General features: G+C 38.6%; 1 protein-coding gene across 1 annotated transcript; it reads right to left on the bottom strand.

Moving 5' to 3' along the window:
• Window positions 1–1,147: 1,147 nt before the first annotated feature.
• On the bottom strand, window positions 1,148–18,581 carry erlin2 (ER lipid raft associated 2). The gene is made up of 12 exons (XM_059337289.1): window positions 18,450–18,581; window positions 16,835–16,942; window positions 16,091–16,172; window positions 14,300–14,346; window positions 13,970–14,031; window positions 13,667–13,792; window positions 11,215–11,288; window positions 10,331–10,389; window positions 5,656–5,747; window positions 5,480–5,569; window positions 4,064–4,143; window positions 1,148–3,970 (listed from the first exon to the last, which is right to left on the bottom strand). Exons 2-12 carry the CDS (start codon window positions 16,939–16,941, stop codon window positions 3,791–3,793), a joined length of 999 nt encoding a protein of 332 aa, XP_059193272.1. The 5' UTR covers window position 16,942; window positions 18,450–18,581; the 3' UTR covers window positions 1,148–3,790.
• Between the last annotated feature and the right edge of the window lie 980 nt (window positions 18,582–19,561).

Genomic DNA, 19,561 nt, shown 5'->3' with positions numbered 1-19,561 from the left:
GCCCACTCAAGTCGGTTACGAGTCGAGACCCCGATGAGGACGACGAGCATGCAGATGAGCTTCCCTGAGACGGTTTCTGACAGTTTGTGCAGAAATTCTTCGGTTATGCAAACCGATTGTTGCAGCAGCTGTCTGAGTGGCTGGTCTCAGATGATCTTGGAGGTGAACATGCTGGATGTGGAGGTCCTGGGCTGGTGTGGTTACACGTGGTCTGCGGTTGTGAGGCCGGTTGGACGTACTGCCAAATTCTCTGAAACGCCTTTGGAGACAGCTTATGGTTGAGAAATGAACATTCAATTCACGGGCAACAGCTCTGGTGGACATTCCTGCTGTCAGCATGCCAATTGCACGCTCCCTCAAAACTTGCGACATCTGTGGCATTGTGCTGTGTGATAAAACTGAACATTTTAGAGTGGCCTTTTATTGTGGCCAGTCTAAGGCACACCTGTGCAATAATCATGCTGTCTAATCAGCATCTTGATATGCCACACCTGTGAGGTGGGATGGATTGTCTCGGCAAAGGAGAAGTGCTCAATATCACAGATTTACACAGATTTGTGAACAATATTTGAGAGAAATGGTTATTTTGTGCATATGGAAAAAGTTTTAGATCTTTGAGTTCATCTCATAAAAAATGGGAGCAAAAACAAAAGTGTTGCGTTTATATTTTTGTTCAGTGTAGTTAGCTGTTGATACAGCTGAAGATGTGGAAATGAATGCGGGTCATTTTTGACCCATGTTGTGCATTAGAAGGGGTGTCAATATGTTGTGCATCAAAGGGTTAATCCAAAGCGCTTTACACTACAGACTGCGCTCATTCACCCGCTCACGCACACATTCATACTGGTGGCAGAGGCTACCCTACAACGGTGCCACCTGCCACCATTGGGAATTCATTCACACATTGAAGAACGCAGCATTGGGATCAATTTGGGGTTCAGTATCTTGCCCAAGGATACTTCACCATGTAGGCTGCCATGGTCAGGGATCGAACCACCGACCTTCCAACCAGTGGGTGACCACTCTACCAATTGAGCCACAGCCAGCCAATGTTCTTTTTTCAACCTTTTAAATAGTTCTTTGCAATTACAATAGTGGTTTAGATGCCAAGTGTGTGTGTTTGTGACAGACATCCAATACACTGGACTTGCAATGTAAATAAAAACTTTTAATAATGCTATTGATTTCTCAAAGGATAACCCACAGTACTGTCAAATGACAATATCTTGATTATGCATTCACAATTTAATCAGTGCAAGACTATTTGCCTTTCAAGTCATTGTAAGTCTCAATCAATCAGAGAAATATGTATTAAAAGGACCAATGTAAGTCACTGAAGGGACGAACTGGACTGACTTTAAACAACAGAGAGCAGTTTCTACAACAAATGATCAATAAAATTGTAATGGGTTACAGGGAATTAACGACACAAGCCACTTGGCTTCAGATTACAGAAAGATTTTCTGGCAGGCTGATGACACAAGTTTCCCCTGAATCAAAAACATGCCCCTGACCCCAAAACCTGAAACTAAATAACGAATGAGTCAATTTTCGATGTAGTGTGGTTCTTTGAAGAAAGCATCATTTGGTCACTAACTCAAACATACCCACATATTCTGTTGTGCAACACCACATCAAACTGTTGCAATAATCCCACCAAAACTTCACATGTTGGGAATCAAATGCAACATTATGTCACAATTTAGACAAAGAACTTCTTCAGTCATCTAACACAGAAAATAAAGAGGTCACACATTCAATGGGATGGGTTTTTGGTCCTGATCAAGTATAGATTTATCTAAAAAAGGTTTTGAGGTGTCAAAAATGAATATCTGATCCCGAAAAACCACTTTAACACAACAGGTTGGTAACATTCCTACAATGAGTCCTTCAATCTGTATACTGCAGTGCATACAACCTCTTCTCCTCCAGAGTAGGCTAATGGTCAAAGGCTGTTCATTACTGTACATATCCTGTAACCATTCATGATTCAGCATTAAATCATCAAAAGCAGCTGGAAATTGCCTATTGAGAAATGCTGCTGTGACACTACCGTATGAAAAATGGAGTAGAAAAGATGTTTGTCATAACCCAATGATCTGCAGATTTAAATTAAACTCCTAATGCAAAATAGACACCAACAGTCAAAAAAGTTTAGTCTCCCCACTGAAGGAACAGTGTGAAAAACAAAGTGCTACATACATTTACAGCAACATGTAGCACAACTTTAAACAGTTGCACCAATTCAATTAATATTCAACAGGTCCCCAGTGTTCTTTTTATCTCTCTCTCTCTCTTTTTTTTTTTTTTTTTAGAAAAACAAAAAACAATTGAATGGAGTGATGATATTCTATCTGACAGGCAGCAGCTTACACACAGTACATTCATCCTGTGTTTGGTCTACAGGGACAAATCTGGTCAGGGCCCATATTTTTCAAGCAGTTCAGAATAAGAAAGCACTGCCTACCATCCTCACAGCTGAGGAGTATCAACATTTAATAACATTTCAACGTTTTAATAACATTCTTAATCTTGTCAAGTCATCCCAAGTCCTCAAGGATTTATTAGAGATTTCCTGCCCTGGACAGAGTGTCGAACATGTCAAGTTAATGATTAGAAGGTATTTTTTTCTCTGGATGCAGCTGCTTCATTCACAAAAGTTGATGCAACTGACTGTTCAGGAACTACCATTTGACAGCGATTGTCCATGAGTGGTGTGTACTTGGCTGTAGATAAAGTGATATTCTACATTTAAAAGGTTTGGTGAAACTTTTGAATCATATTTTTAAGCTTAAACTACAAGGAATAGATTTTTACTTTGCATTTAACTGCAATTGCTAGTGTTTTGTGCGTGACATGCAGCATTGGCCTCAGACTTTAACCACAATATGAAGCATATTTATGACCCCTTCTTCAAGATTCTTGTTTTAAAATGAGTCGGCTGAAGGTCGAGACGGCATTTTCAACCAGCTCACGAAGCTAACGTTAGCCTAATTAGCTAGCTAGTTAAGGCAAATACAATCTGCAAGCTACAGCTGTCATTTCAGTCGACAAAAATCACCAGCTAAAAATGAGAATCCCTCTTCTACATCTGTTTTGAAATTATACCATGGTCCAGAAAATGACTAAATTACAACTACATTTGTCTCATGGGAGAACTAAAAGCTTAGCAACAGATACTAGGGGACTGGGGTTATCGAATCATGCAAGGACAATAACTGCTATTGAATTTATTGCATGTAAAAGCTGATTTAAGATTAATTATAGACATTGTCCCCGCAACTGAACAAATACTACTGCTTTAAATGTCCAGTGAGGACACATGCACAAAAAATGATAAGATTGTAGAAATACATAAGTAGGAATGGATCCTTGATGTTGTGGCTAAATGTGCTTCATGCACAGGCAATAACTTCTGAGCAGCGGCTCTTTTAGATGTCAGTTTTTAGGGAAGGAGCTAATTATACACGGTTGATGCTTTTTAATCTTGTTTTTCTTCCACCTAATTTACTGAGTCTAGACAGTTTAATTTTATATCAGAACAGAGTAAAAGCACAGGGAGCCTCTTAAATAACCTCAGCCCTCTGCTCTGAGATCCTGTAGGAGAAGACAAACTTTCAGTGTGATTATCAGCAGATATTCTGAGGTGTTGAGAAATACGGGCCCTGGTCAGCAGAGCTTCTGCAGTTCAGAGGGAGAAGCTGCCTGCTGGCCTGTAGGCCGGGCACCTCCTCTTCAGCAGACAGTCCTCCACCCCTGGGTGGTCCTGTTGGTCCCACTACCACCCTTGCTAATCCAGGTCCAGGATCTGGTCAGCAGCAATGTCCATGGCTGCAGAGGCCTTGATGGAGCTCCCTGCAGAGCCAGAGTCCACAAACATGTGGGGTATCTCATTCCCAAAGTAGATTTTGCTGTTGGTTGCGATGGCCCTGTACTTCATTAGCTGCAGGTACTCTGGTGTTAACTTAATCTGCAAGAGGGGCGACAGAATCAAATTACAAAAGAGCATTCTGGACTTTCCAGTCCCTTTTTGTCTGGCTGAGGTTTGTCCCATTTTTCGTACCTTATTGGCCTCTGCATTTCTCTGTGAAGTATAGAACTCTGCATCTGCCCTGGCTTTCTCCCGTGCCAAGAAAGCACCATCTATGAATCAAAAAACAAACAGCGACATATTGGTTTAACAAAAGAAGTCCAATCTGCTTGAGTTCAGAAAGTATGAAGCTGGTGTAAATACTGTGATTCCATCTAAACAACTGGTTCCCAGACTCAAACAGAAAGCCAATACTCAAAACAAACACACTGGGAAATAAGCATACATGACTGTACACAGCACAGCTGCTGAAAAACACTTAAGAGATCAGCTTTTCTTCTTAAAACCTTGATGCTGTTATATAGTGACTATGCTTTGAGAATTACCATTCTGCTTTTTTTTTTGAATTTTTTACATCTGATTGCAGATGTATTTCATTAATTTTATTATGTTGCCTACATTTTCTATTCACATCTGATCATCAAAATAACTGATAAAACATATGACCACTGTAAGCTTTAAAAGATAAGGTATTTATTGAACTTTAAAAAAATCTTTTTTCTCACAACTGTTAATGCCCTGGCATGTTTGTAACTGTACCTCTCTCTAGGCATTCCTATTATTATTGCAATCATAAAAATTGAGACAGACAGCCCAGTTACATTATACCTCCAGCTACAGCTGTTGTCAGGATGGAGGCATAACAACTCAGGGTTTCCCCCAATGTATTGCAAGCCTGGTGACCCCACTATTTTAAGTTAAAGTGACCTAGCAGCCTTAGCTAGCTACCCAAACTGTCAGTAGCTGATTCTCTGTAATTACATCACAAACACTTGAACCTGCTCATCCCAGATTGAATCCTATCAAAACTTTGTTACAGGAATTCTTTCACACATTTGACTTGCCCTAGCAGGTAAAGCACACGTGGTAAATAGTTATGATGACTGTTTCACAACCAGTACTATTATAAGTAATTCTACATGGACAACTTCTGGGCTTTAAAATGAACCTCAATAGCATGCAGCCGTTATTCATGTTATTACATGTAAACTCAAAGACTGACGCTTTTGGTTGAGTGGAGAGATTTATCTGACAATAGTTACTGTTCAGATTAGGATTTCAAAATAAATCTCATATAACCCAAGGCTTTGTTAAGATAAAGTCAGTTAGTCTGGTTCCCAGCCTCGTTGGTGTGTGTCCCTTTAGAAAACAGCAGTGTCTGGATGGTGCACTAACTCACTTTAAAGTAATTACATTTTAAAGTGTTTACATTATTATTAACACCCCCAACTCTCTCACAATTTGCTATCAGTATTAATAAACTAATAATCTGATGTATAATAATATTAAAGGGGGCATTTTCTTTTACTTTACTTCGCTTAATCCTTCCACACCTTTCCGTATGTAGGATTTTTACTTCAGCAAAGGCTCTGAGTACTTTGTACAAACCTTCGATTTCAGAGATCCTTTTCTCGGTTTCCTTCTCCATGACTTTCTGTTCAAACTTGATTGATGCTACTTGTGCCACTTTCTCAGCCTCTATAAAACAAAAAGCATATTTCCATTTTGTACCTGTAGCACGTATAAAGCACTTCTCACTGATTGTTTTTCTTTTTCTCTCTGACCTATCACAGCTTTGATCCTTTCTGTTTCTGCCTCCTTCTCCACAACCTTCTGTGTCTGTTGAGAGATCAGCAGCTTCGTCTTCTCGCTCTCCCTGCAAACACAAACACACATTTTACCATTAAACACATTCCATAATTTGGCATTTAAATTAGACCTCTCATCAGGACTTTATGAGCATGTACAGAGACGGCTGACATCTCCCTCGCCATCCTACTATTTTGGCTAGAAATCTAACACTGATCCTATTTTATATATATAGTGTGGTGATATAATTTCCAGAATAACTCATCCCAACCCAAAACACCAGTGTAGGTGGACAGAGCTTTTAACAGTTGTATTTAAATTTTCCATGCATCCTTAGAGGCTTAAGTATTTTAGTTTGATTGTGATGCTCTTTAATTAAAATTCCTGGAACACCTATGGAAATCACTGCTTTCATGGTGTTCTTGACTAAAGCTGTGTTTAGTTTGGTAGTAGTAGTAGGAATTCATCATTTTATATAACATTTTGAGTTGACATTGGTCCTGAGCCAAATACTTCAAGACTTCCAAACTCCTGTGAAGGAAATGTGGTATTTCCTGCATGGTGGGACATGAAGTAGCTGGCCACCTACTTGATATTCAAGACACAAGGCATTGTGGGAACTTAACTCTGATAACACCATGAGAGAGGGGAACATGTAGACCAAGGGGCTCTGTCCTGATGTGATGTATAGGGCAGGAAGATAGGGCCGCATTGAGTCTTGCTGAAGAATCAATGTTGGGATACAACAGATATAAGTCGAGCGGTGTACAGGACTTTGTTGTACTGTGAAAGAGCCATTCGGAATTGTGCGGTGTATGGAACACGAATGTGCTAATAAAACTTGCTGAACAGAGTATTGAGTGCTTTGTGTTTGGCCAGCTCACCCATTAATTTAGTGCAGTTGCCAAAATTGCCACGACATTCCCAAACCAACCACCCAATCCAAACCCTGTGACATCACAGACACAAATACAAAAATGCTCTGCCATCACACTAAATCTTGGCTTTACATCTTCATGCCTTTGCCTCATTGGAAGACATCCTGCTACTAAATAAACAACTGTTCATCTCTCAAGTGATCCTTCTAAATGAAACCATTATTTCTGCTGGTTTAAACTGTGTTTGTTGTTAGGCTGCAAAACCAAAAGTGAGTTTCAACATGTCCCGAAAAACTTGACTAAAAGAGAAACCAAAAGTATTCTCATCAAAGTCTAATTGTCCATTGCATATTTCAATTGCATTTGTGTTAACAACTACAGAAATCCCAGTTGACAATGAATACATTGCATGTGTAATATGTAATATCATTATAAAGCAAACTGGTGCACAGTCCACATAGAAAAAGGTCTATTGGCCACCATATCAGTAATCTGTGATTTTATCTGTCAATCGGTCTCAAAAGTTCCAGATTGTTTTGTTTCTATTAATTTGTACCATAATCCCCAGGGATGGTCTCAAAATCTACAAAAATATGACCTTTCTTGCAAAAAGAGATTTTCCTTCAAAAGTGGGCACTGCCCCAACAATTCCAATATATATGTAAAGCGCTTTTCAAAACAAGTTACAAAGTGTTTGCAAGGGGATTAAAAAACATGAGCAGACAATTCAAATATGATAAAACACAACAGAAGATATAGAAATAAAATAAAATAAAATAGTGAGTTTTCAAAGTGATTTAAAGACAAAGTGTTGGCTTCCCCGATCTCCTCCAGCAGATCATTCCACAGCTGAGGGGCCGAACAGAAAAAGCCTGTCACCTTTAGTTTGAAGGTTTGACTGAGGAATGGTCAGCAATGACCTCCTGGAGGATCTCAGGTTGCAGTCAGGCTCGTAGGGTGTCAGGAGGTCAGCTATGTAATCTAGACCTAATCCCCAATGAGCTTTGAAAGTCATCATTTAAATTTTAAAATCCACTCTAAAAACAGACGACAGTGATTTAAGAGTGATTATCTCTTCAGTTGGACCTGGTTATGGGTTTCACACACATATATATATATATATATATATATATATATATATATATATATATATATATATATATATATATATATAATTAGATGTGTGAGTATAGTATTATATAAGTTCTTAGTCGATAAAAATGACCTGATTTTAGCCATTTAAACTGACATTGAAAAATGGTAAATTTACAATAGCTATTAAAAACTATAGCCTGAGGCGAACAGAGCTAAATTCTGGGAAAGGAAGACAGAAACATGTAAATGCCAAATTATGCAATGTGTTTGGAAAACAGCTGATTGCAGCACAACTTAGGGCTGCTGCGGGTTATTTATATATTCTCTGCCAGCCTGTCGGATTCATCACAATATAATTAGATATAAATAAGTATATTCCCTGCGATTTGGGTTGACATTTGAAACTGAGGCGAGTTCCAGTAAAGTGAATTGTGAAAGAGGCAGTTTGATCGCGTGTTTTCCAATCTTATGATGTGCTATGAGGATGTTGTGGGAAGATTATTTTGATAGGTACATGTTAACACTTTGAATAATTTATTTCCTATTTTCTAACTCTACTAAACATTTAAAAAGTTGGAATAGTGAGCAAAGAAGTGCAATCTATGAGAAATTGAGAATGTAATATAGTAGTGTGTTACAATTGTTATCATGGCCAAATAAGTAGTTTACTATATAAAGTAGTAATCAAAGTACTTCCAAGGCTATTAAACAGCACATCATTAACTATGGTAGTTTGAGGGGTTACAGGTAGGGCTGGGAAATGTAAAGAAAATCTAAAATCACAATATTTTTGACCAAATACCTTGACATCAATATTGTGAGAATACAATAGGGTTAATTATTGGTGCCTTCACAATTATATTTACACAGATTTTTGATTTTAAAAAAAGCTATGTGAATATGGACATGGAACCATCAGTGGTGTTGATATAATGAATAAGTGAGTAAAGGGAAATAAAATGTTAAGGTTAGAAAGTTGCATCTCTTTACTCCTATCACAATATTGATGTATTGCCAAGCCCCTGTTAGAGGTCACATTTAAAAGAAGCCCAATTAAAAATGTGCATATAGACTGGGTAGTATTCAAAGTTTGGGTTTCTGCTCTGTTAGTAGCTGTGTCCTGCTTTTTGTTGGATTTGGGGACAAACTCATCATCTGACAACTGTCTAACAAACACATTGGCTAGTCCTCATGCCTAATCCCTTTCCTCTAATTACAGTAAAGGTGAAAACATACCACTGAAAATAGTATGCACAAATATACAAGTTTACTGACTTTGTTACGGTTTACATTCCACAATCAGCTGCAGTGGCAGTGATGCTGCTAAACTCATCATCGCTAAACTACAGTCTCAAAAGCCCAACGCTTTTAAGCAAGACCACCTGTAATATTGGTTATGTCATCTGTTCAGCAGAGAGAGCAAAGAATGCAAATGTACTTTCTTGCTCAGGGACAATGTGGCACATGTTATCATTTGATTTGTCTTTTGTTGACCATTTGTGTTCAATTTGTAAGTTTTCAAATGGGCAAAATAAAATTGTCACCAATGTATTATTATTGACTTACTCAATTAATTTAAGTGAAGTTCATTTATAAAGTAGGCTACATGGTGATGTTGTGGTTAGCATTTTTGTCTCTCAGCCACATGGTTTGCATGTTCTCCCTGAGTCAGCTAGGGTTCTCTCCAGACCTCCGGCTTCCTCCCACAGTCCAAACACATGCAGCTGAAGTTTAACTGGTGACTCCAAATTGCCCATGGGAGTGACAGAGAGTGTGAATGGTTGTTTGTCTCTATGTGTCAGCCCTGTGATAGTCTGGTTCAGATAAGTGGTTAAAGATACTGGATGGATAAGGTTTGGCAGCCTGAGTGTTCTTTGTTGTTCTTGTAGATGATGTAATAAAACCAAGAAAATGTCTCATCTCTTTTTGTTTTTACAAAGAAACCCAAAGAAATAACTAGACAGTAGCTCACGGTCTGAATAATATCCTGCATTTGGAGAATTGACACACGCAAAGCTGCTGTGAGTAGTTAGGTTTTGCTCAGGACATACAACTTGACCCGCAGCCTTTTAGCATTATATCATACATGTAGCCATCAAGTGTATATCTAAGACCCAAAGAGGCTGTCAGCTTGAAAAATAAGGTCTGTGGAAGTTTTGTTGCTGCCTTGAAATGAAGAGTTAGAAGACATTCCTGGGAAGCGAGGTCCTCATCCACTATACAAAGCAATGCAGAGTTAGACCTTAACTGAACTATAAAATAAACACAGTGTAGATGACAAATTAGACCAACTGGTACATACATGTTGCATGAGTCAGGGTTAAGGGTTCACAATTCACACACAGTACCTGGCTCTAACCTGAACAATCTCACATTGTGTCTGTCTGACTTGAATTCTTTCACTTTCACTGACTCACCCTACGTGGAATGAACCCAACAACTTATTGCAAATCCTCAATTTCCTCTTTTTCTCACACAGTTGCTGTGACTAAGGACATGCTTGAGGCCAAAGTAACATGATCACATACTGACATGAAACAGTTTTGCAGGACTTGGCAGAGCGAGTTGGATTAACATCAGGTCCGTCCACTTGGGAGGGAAAATAATTACACAACACAGGCTTTAGGGGTCAGGGAACATTCCTTGTTGGGTACGGGGAAAAAAAAAGACAACTTACATGAGCTCGTAGTTCCTGCGAATGCTCTCTGGGATATTGGGTTTTGTGACACGGACCGCCTGTGGACCAGCGAGACAGACAAAAAAAGACAGCGAAAGAAACAGTCAACTCCGAAACAGGCAGATAAAGAAAGTGGGAGTATTTAAAGCAACAGGCCTTTAAAAAAATGTTTTAATCGGAAAAAAGCCAGTCCTGTTTGACGGACCTCCAAACTGTATGATTACTGGTTTCCCAGAAACTGCAATTGTTATTTTAACTGCTTCTAGAGATTTACAGGAAACATAAAGTCAGAGTATTAAAGCCCAGTGGAGTGTTCAACACCCCAGAGTGAAATATGTGTATCTCTGAGGGTGTGGAGGAGGGGTTGAAACCCTTTTAAAGTCACTCTTAATGTTGTTCTTTATCAAACTCTTCAGACAAACAGTGTCTTGTTCTGTACTTCCCAGGAGAGGGGCTTTATAGAGGCTGAGAGAGTCAATATAAAGCTGCAAACTGTAAAAGGATTTGTCTGGACTCTCTATTTAGCGTTTCATTAGGTTGACATTACTGTTTACAACTTCAATACCCTGGTTCTATGCTGCAGTCCAATCTGAGTTTAGATGCTTTTTAGTGTTTTCTAATTAATTACACTTCTAAAGAAAGAAAACAAGGTGACAAAGATAGAAACCATCCCTTCTTAGTAGGGATGCACAAGGAAAATTGTATTTGGATTGGATTTTTTGTTGTTTTAGTTTTATTACAAACATCATGTCAGATATTAGATGAGATGCAGTTTCCACCTCTGAAAGCAAACCCCTGAGCTTATGTGTTGCATTAAATGTAAATAACAGTCTGAGGCTTAGTTTTGATCTCAGCTGCTGGACTTTCTGGTGGTTTTACTGTACCTGTATGATAAGTCCCGGTGCCATGGCTGTTAGATCCTCCTGTAGTGTCAACTTCAGGTTTTCATCGATTTGGTCTGTAGACGTATAGAATTAAAGAGATTTTGCTGTGGGGTGCTCAAAGTGACCAAAAACACCCTTGAAAAACTCAACTGCAATGTCTCGTTTCAGAAATCATGATCCAGTTATTGAAGATAATCCACATAATTCACAGATTTTTTTCCCCCAATATATTTTTGCACCATAATTGAAATTCCTTATAGTCCCAATATATTTGACAGAAGGCACACATCTCATCACATACGACTGATTCGACTAGATTGACAAATAGCACTACAAAGGTGTTGTGTGTATTTTTGATTTGGGGGTGAACTGTCCCTTTAAATTGAATCCCTCTACAAATGGATCATGTCAGATCTAACTCAAGTTCTCAAAGCATTAAAACCCACCTAAAAATGTATACGTTATAAATAAATATATAAATATCTAGCTACCACAGTACAGTACATCAATACTGTTAATTAAATGACTCTACAGTCAAGTTACAGTGAATAATATCAACATCAGTCAACTCACTGGTATCAGGCAAAAACTCCTTTAAAATACAGTCAGTACTGGAATCAATATTAATATTAACTTCTTAAGGAAGTTGTCTGCTTTTGATCTAAATGTATGGAAGTTAATCCTGAGTATATTCTGCACTGCTTTATTTCAGGATGACAAAAAGAACATCTTCAATTAATAAAAGCTCCTGACCGAAATACAGAAACACTATCAGCTGTGACTCAGTTGGTAGAGTGATCGCCTACTGATCTGACGGCCGGTGGTTCGATCCCTGACCGTGGCAGCCTACATGTCTAAGTATCCTTGAGCAAGATACTGAAGCCCAAATGGCTCCTGATGTCGCGTTCATCGGTGTGTGTAGCCTCAGCCACCAGTATGACCAGTATGAATGTGTGTGAACGGGTGAATGAGCGTAGTGTGTAGTGTAAATCACTTTGGATAAAAGCGCGATATAAGTACACTCCATTTACTCTCAGAACACTTTAAACTGGAAGGACCTTTGCTTTGCTTTATGTAAACAAACTTTTTACCACTGATGCGTGACAGTCTCATTATTACGCCATGGTTGTGTTTACCATCTGTGAACCGCGGTTAGACAGACTGGTTACAGCACTCACAAGTGTGGGCTTACTTGGGCATACTGAAAGAAAGTGCACATCACACTAAGTCCATATGCACAGCTGTATAGTCTAATAACAAGCCATTACATTTTAGGAGTTTTGAACCCTCAGCTGTTGGCTGCCTACATCCTGTTTATGTTGAAAAGCTAAGAAGAGGTGTTACAGTAGTGTTCAAAATAATAGCAGTCCAATGTGACTAACCAGATTAATCCAGGTTTTTAGTACATTTTTTCTTGCTACATGGCAAACAAGGTACCAGTAGGTGCAGTAGATTCTCAGAAAACCAACAAGACCCAGCATTGGTGATATGCAGCTCTTAAGGCTGTGTAATTGGGCAATTAGTTGAAAGGGGTGTGTTAAAAAAATAGCAGCGTGGCATTCAAACAGTGAGGTCATCAATTTTGTGAAAAAATGCAATTTTTTTTGCAATTTGCCAAAGAACACATCAACTGGCCTAAAGAGAAATGGAGGAACTTTTTGTGGACTGATGAGAGTAAAATTGTTCTTTTTGGGTCCAAGGGCCGTAGACAGTTTGTGAGACGAGCGCCAAACTCTGAATTGAAGCCACAGTACACAGTGAAGACAGTGAAGCATGGTGGTGCAAGCATCATGATATGGGCTTGTTTCTCCTACTATGGTGTTGGGCCTATTTATCACATACCAGGGATCATGGATCAGTTTGCATATGTCAAAATACTTGAAGAGGTCATGTTGCCTTATGCTGAAGAGGACATGCCCTTGAAATGGGTGTTTCAACAAGACAATGACCCCAAACACACTAGTAAACCAGCAAAATCTTGGTTCCAAACCAACAACATTGATCCCCGGACCTTAATCCAATTGAGAACTTGTGGGGTGACATCAAAAATGTTGTTTCTGAAGACAAACCAAGAAATGTAAATGAATTGTTGAATGTTGTTAAAGAATCTTGGAGTGGAATAACAGCTGAAAGGTGCCACAAGTTGGTTGACTCCATGCCACACAGATGTGAAGCAGTTATAAAAAACTGTGGTCATACAACTAAATATTAGTTTTGTGATTTACAGGATTGCTAAATCCTAGAAAAAAAAAACTAAGAGCGTGCATATCACGAATGCTGGGTCTTGTTGGTTTTCTGAGAATCTACTGCATCTACTGGTACCTTGTTTGCCATGTAGCAATAAAAAATATACTAAAAACATGGATTAATCTGGTTAGTCACATTGGACTGCTATTATTTTGAACACTACTGTAAATTAGAAGTTAGTTTGCACCCAGTCTGCAGCACTTACCAAACAAGTCAATGTAGACCTCCTGCAGTGAGTGAACGCTGCAGAACTGGTTGAGCTCATGGTGAACCTTGTTGAATATCAAAGCTTTGTCGTAGTCTGCGGTGAAGTTCCTCACTATGTCGTACACTGCGGAGAGGGAAAGAAACACATAACACGGATACAGTATGTGGCTCTGCTGGAGCAAGGAGCAACAGAAAAACATGGAGTATGTCCGTCAGTACTGAGGTGTTTTCAGATGTGAAAAGAAATCAAGAAGTAGTTTAGGATAAAACACACTGTTGGCTGCTTTTTGGATGGCTTTACCTGCTGCTGGAACAAGGTAGTTCACCACTTCTATACGGTCAAAGTAAATCATCACTCCTCCACTGAAAGAGAGCAAATGAATAACATTACACATCTGACAGGCACTTTCTATCTAAAACACCAGTACAGGATGAAGAGTTTGTGTTTTCAGTGTTGGTGAGGCCAGCACTCCAGATGTGTACTGATGAAGATCTGGCGGCAACAGTGTTGGTGTAATACTCCACCCAGTGTATTGTGTGGGAGTGTGTAGGGTACAAGATGAATGCTTAGTGTCATAAGTCTTCAGACCACATCTGATGCTACTTAAGCTAATCCAAACAGCAGACCTACCCTGTGCCGCATGGTACATTTTTCACCTCATCCGTCTGTATTGTCGTCTGGAAGACAAAAACAACGATTCAGCATGAAATCAGTTCAATCAATATGAATAAAAATAAATAAATTGAAGAAACCTGGATTTCGGTTGCACATACAGGAGAAACGCACTTACAGGAAGTCCTGGTGAGTGTCATGCAATGTAACTTGACTAAGAGCTGAATCAACCACTCCATGACATAACGTGTTACACAAACACAACGCTGCACCCTTCACAAAGGTTCTTCGTATCACAGGGATTTTGCACTGGATTCATAGGTTTGTCCTGAAAGTTTCGGGGTGTGATAATTCTTAGGGGACACCACGGCCCTCTGAGAATGCCCACATTGAGGGCAAAACAAAGCTGCTTCCCACTACCCGCCAACAACTGCTCACTGTTTACTGGGATGCACAAACTGAACAGGAGACAAGTCTGGGCTCCTTTTCCACAGAATCCCATGTCAGAACAAAAATCTAGAGGGGGGCAGGAGGTGGATTGAGCAATCAGATGAGTTGCTGTCCTTTGCGGGGAAAGACTCACTGCACTAGCTGACTACAGTTGTTTTTTTTAGAGTTGAGATGAGCTATGATCCTGATTGCGATATACCCATACATATACATTTAGGGTCAAAGGTTTAAATACACTTGCAAAGATATGTATGTCACCGCAATTTTGAATTTCCAGTTAATTCTACAACTTTGATTGTGATGGAATGATCGGAGCACATACTTCTTTGTCACACACACAGACACACACACACACACACACACAGAATTAATTTTGGTTGTTTTATTAATATTATTATGGGTCTTAAATATACATAATATTTTATACTGCATATTCATATTTATTCTGCACTGGAATTCTACTCCTTAATACATACTCCTTCTTTAGACACTTTATTTTTACATTACATTTGATTGTATTTTTATTGTATTTTATTGTATTTTTATATTTTATTGCTTGAAGTATGCCTAGGTTATTCTTTTTATTGAATTGTGTTGTCATTGTCTCTGTGTGTAATGCTGCTGCTACACTGTAATTTCCCAGCTTGGGATAAATAAAGTCTGTCTGTCTATCTGTCTATCTATCTCTCTATCTATTGATGTAAAAAGTTATGCCAATACAGTTTGCATAGTAGTAAGGCATTTTAACTTCATGTAATCACAAGCTATCACCTGCTGCTAAGAAAAAAATGATCAGGATGGTCAACCAAGAACCACAAAGCAGGTCTGAGATGAATAAGAAGCTACTGGAACACACTCACACACCCACCTTAAAAACAAAACATCCAGCCCTCCTAAACTGTTGAATCAGTCAAACAGCAAGAGTACCCTTTACATTTTACTGTGCATATAGAGTATGTATAACTACATCATATACATATGTCTACATACAGTGCATGTTTAACGTATGAGAGGGAATCCTACTTCACATATTATGTAGGACCCACTTAATGGTAAGGATTCAGTTCATTACCTCCTCCAAGGAGGTTACATTTTCATTTAAGTTGGTTTCTTGGTTTGTTTGTCAGCAGGATTAAAGAAAAAATACTAGCCATGAGGCCCCGATTTCATGAAACACAGTGGAAGGGTGGAGCATCAGCCAAGGAAGAATACATTACATTTTTGAGCCAATCTGAATCACAGGGCAGATAGCCTTTTCATTTTTCTGATTTGAGGATCTAAAGAATTAAGGTTTTGTATGGTGTACAGATTAATGATTTGGGATGTTTTGGACTAACAAAATGACTTTACTTGACTCACCTGAACAGACTTGTATGTGGTGATGAATGGAAGCATAAGATGGAAACCAGGGCCGCTGGTGGTGGTCAGGAGAGCCCCTCCTCTGTGTCACACACACATAGATAATCACCACATCTTAAAATAAAACTTTGTCCTGGGGTATTTTAGCTTGTAATGAATAAAACTGTTCTAAATACATGTGGTAAGATCAAAATAAAGATTTTGGTCATAGCCAAAATGATGATTTGAGGTTGCCTTTATGATACAAAGAGGACCATTTATGTTATTAGAGGCAGTTAGGACTCATTTTTCCTTTATGCTACTGCTGATGGCAAGTACAGATATTCCTTCTTTGCTGCCCACATACTTAGGCAACTTCTTTATCAGGGTAAAAGACACAAAAACTTGACTTGAAACACAATCACTTTGTTCTTAGAAGACACCTTTGTGACTAATAGATTACACAGTTCCAGTAAAAGCTCAGTATTTTTTTTCAACACTGACAGACAAAGGTGTTGTTTGTTAGGTCTTTCTGCATGTCTGTGCAAGTAATAATACTTTAAATACTCTGCACCTAAGAAGGTACAGAGGCAGAGAATACACAGCTGGATTTTTTGGCAATCTTAATGCCTAGGTATTTATAGTAGTGACAGTAAGGTTGTTTATGGCAAACATCTTTGAAGCAGATGCTCTTTTTTTATAGTCTCAGTTTTAACTCTAATGCCTCAGGCACAAAATAAACAACAATGTGCGCTGCAGTCTCACCTGTAGTAAACTCCAGTGTGTCCCTCATCGATCTTGTGAACGGAGGCCAACAGTGCTGCTCCTCCCAGAGCAGCGATGATTGAGAATACGGCACCCCACTGTGCCATCCTGGCAGACAAACAAGGAGGACAGCATGTGAAAACGAGCAGGTGGTGACAGGGTTTTTCTTATGGTGTTTACACAAGGTCCTGCGTTAATTACAACCAAATTCTCCCAACTACAACTACTAATAAACTCTGTCTATCCAGCCCGTCAGCATGACCTGTACTCAGTCAGGAGTTTGTGTCGTACTGTAGTAGCACATTGGAGTTGGCTTCTTGCTCACTGGTTTATCTCCTCTCAGCTCAGGCTTAGCCATGCATCAGCTGGGACTCAGTGACCTTGTCACACTTAAAGAGGATTGAGGCTAAAGTGCAAAACATTTGTAACCTCTAATTATGAATAAATACATCTGTCTGTACTGTCTACAACAGTAACTACATTCACTTATAATTGATGATGTATATTTTAGCTAGTTTAAGCTGGAAAGTTTGGATGAGGTGTTAGCCTTGGTTGGTAAGGATTTGTAGTGATGCAATCATGTGACCCTGGTGACTCAACGCTGCACTTGTCTTAGAGTTGTAGTGTTTGTACTGCAGTTTACAACTTCCCATCATATAATTGATCACATTATGTATGCATTTTTGTTTCTTTAATATGATTCTGTCTGTATTCTGGCCTCGCTCACTATAAGAGACTGGTCTGCAACTATTTGTTTTGATGCTGGTTGTATTTTTCTAAGGAAGTGGTTCTAAGTTTTAATCAAAATAAACAAAAGTGAAGTGAAATTTAGAATAAACAAATTTGCAACCACTTTAGAAAGATGTGTGTAAGAAAGGTTGTGTTGCTGTACTGACATCCTGCAGGACAGGACGGAAGTGAACACTCAGATATCTGGAAACGATTTAGTGCTAAGGTACAAACGTTTTTAAAAATTTGAATTAAAATGATGATTGGGTGATTTTAGAATATAAATATTCGACACAACAGAATCTGTCTGAATTAAATCTCAATATTTCAAGAGTGGCGGACACGGCTTCCCTCTGGTTTACGGAAACAACACATTTACAACCTTACAGCAGTTCAAAGTGAACTTTTATCAAAATACACAACATCTCAGATAAGCCGAATGGCAGGGGTGAATCTAAAAATGTGTATATAGTCGGAAGGAAATCTAATTATGACATCTTTGTATGACTTTTTATAACGTCGACCTTAAATACAGGACTATTTGAGCTGGATTTGGTTTGGAGGGCTTCGGGGCTAGCTGTGTTAGCATTAGGTGAGTTACTGTATCATTGCTGCTTGAAAATGAGCAGAATAGTTTAAGGATACTTCCGGTCACCGAGGTGTCACCCTGGAGCTAATGCTAACCTTCACGTTTGGCTTCAAAGCAGAAGACAGCTTCAAATATTGATTAACCTTCGCTACCGTCACAAGTTAGCACAACAACAACATCAGCACGTCTTCTTTCCTCCCGACATGCTGCTGTCATATTAAACAAGCCAGGGCTGTCGGAGACTTTGTTAAATAGACGGTAAAATATGTCGTTTTTGCTCGGCAGGTCTTAACTTACCTGTAATTTCACCTGAGAGGACACTAACAACAGATAAGAAGCAGGCACCTCAGGCACCTGCTACCTTCTTCTTCTTCTTCGGTGTAGTTTGGCGTTCAGCTTGTTACATTCACGCCCCCTATCGGGCGGTCAACTAACAGCTATACCATAACTGCATACGGCCCGCACCAAGGTTATTATAGTTAATCCTATAAAGCCTGAACCATGAAATAATTGCCAGAAAATTCAATTTTTGTAAAAACTGAGTGCTTATTAACCTGCTGACGAATTTTAATAAATAAATAAATTGCATATATGAATTCTAATTTGTATCATATTTGATACATCAGGTCTTTTTGTGCATTTTGTTGCTCACAAAGTTTGTTTTTCTCGAACTAACAAAAACATATAAACCCTAACATTTTTAACCTATTAAGACTTTGACTTTTCCTTTTTCCTCAAACATGCAAAATACATATTTTTTCCATATAACACAACATCATACATCTGCAGATATGAAGTTTTTTAATGCAGCAATGACTGATCCATTCGTGGAACCTGCATATCATTTTTGCTACATCTGGTATTTTTGTGCAATTTGTTGCTCAGTTTGTTTATCTTCAACACATGTTTACATCAGGTTTTTGATGATGTAGAGGTCTCAAAAATAACTGTATCTAATATGATACACTTGGCTTTATAGGGTTAACGAAAACTAACGAAATAACGAGAACTAGAATTGAAAAAACATTTTCGTTAACTGAAATAAAAATAAAAACTAGAGTTTTTTTAAAAAACGATAACTAACTGAAACTGTATTGCGTGGTTACAAAACTAACTAAAACTAACTAAAATTATAGTGGAAATGTCCTTCGTTTTCGTTTTTGTCAACTTTTTTCATTCATAATTCAGTGTTTCTATTTGAACATGCAACGCATGGTGAATATGTTTACTGAGACTGGGATGTTTACACTCCAACCAAAATTCAAAACAGTTAATAACCTTATTGGGGCTGAGATGATAAACCAAAGGAAATAAAGGCAAAATTTATTATGACCACTTTGAATCTGGCACCAACACATAGCCCATTACAAAAAAACTAAAACTAATAAAAACTAAATTAAAACTAAGCA

The sequence above is a fragment of the Centropristis striata genome, chromosome 7 (genome assembly GCF_030273125.1).
Source record: "Centropristis striata isolate RG_2023a ecotype Rhode Island chromosome 7, C.striata_1.0, whole genome shotgun sequence".
In the NCBI taxonomy this organism is placed as follows: domain Eukaryota; kingdom Metazoa; phylum Chordata; class Actinopteri; order Perciformes; family Serranidae; genus Centropristis; species Centropristis striata.
This window is presented reverse-complemented; position numbering and strand designations above follow the sequence as displayed.

What these genes read in the sequence shown, in the direction of transcription:
- erlin2 (XM_059337289.1), bottom strand. Translation starts at nt 16,941, where the DNA reads ATGGCACAGTGGGGTGCCGTATTCTCAATCATCGCTGCTCTGGGAGGA. An exon ending in CCACATACAAGTCTGTTCAG is followed by an intron (nt 14,347 to 16,090) that starts GTGAGTCAAGTA and finishes TTTGTCTTCCAG; the next exon opens with ACGACAATACAGACGGATGA. An exon ending in CGCAGGAACTACGAGCTCAT is followed by an intron (nt 5,748 to 10,330) that starts GTAAGTTGTCTT and finishes TTGTGTTTGCAG; the next exon opens with GGAGAGCGAGAAGACGAAGC.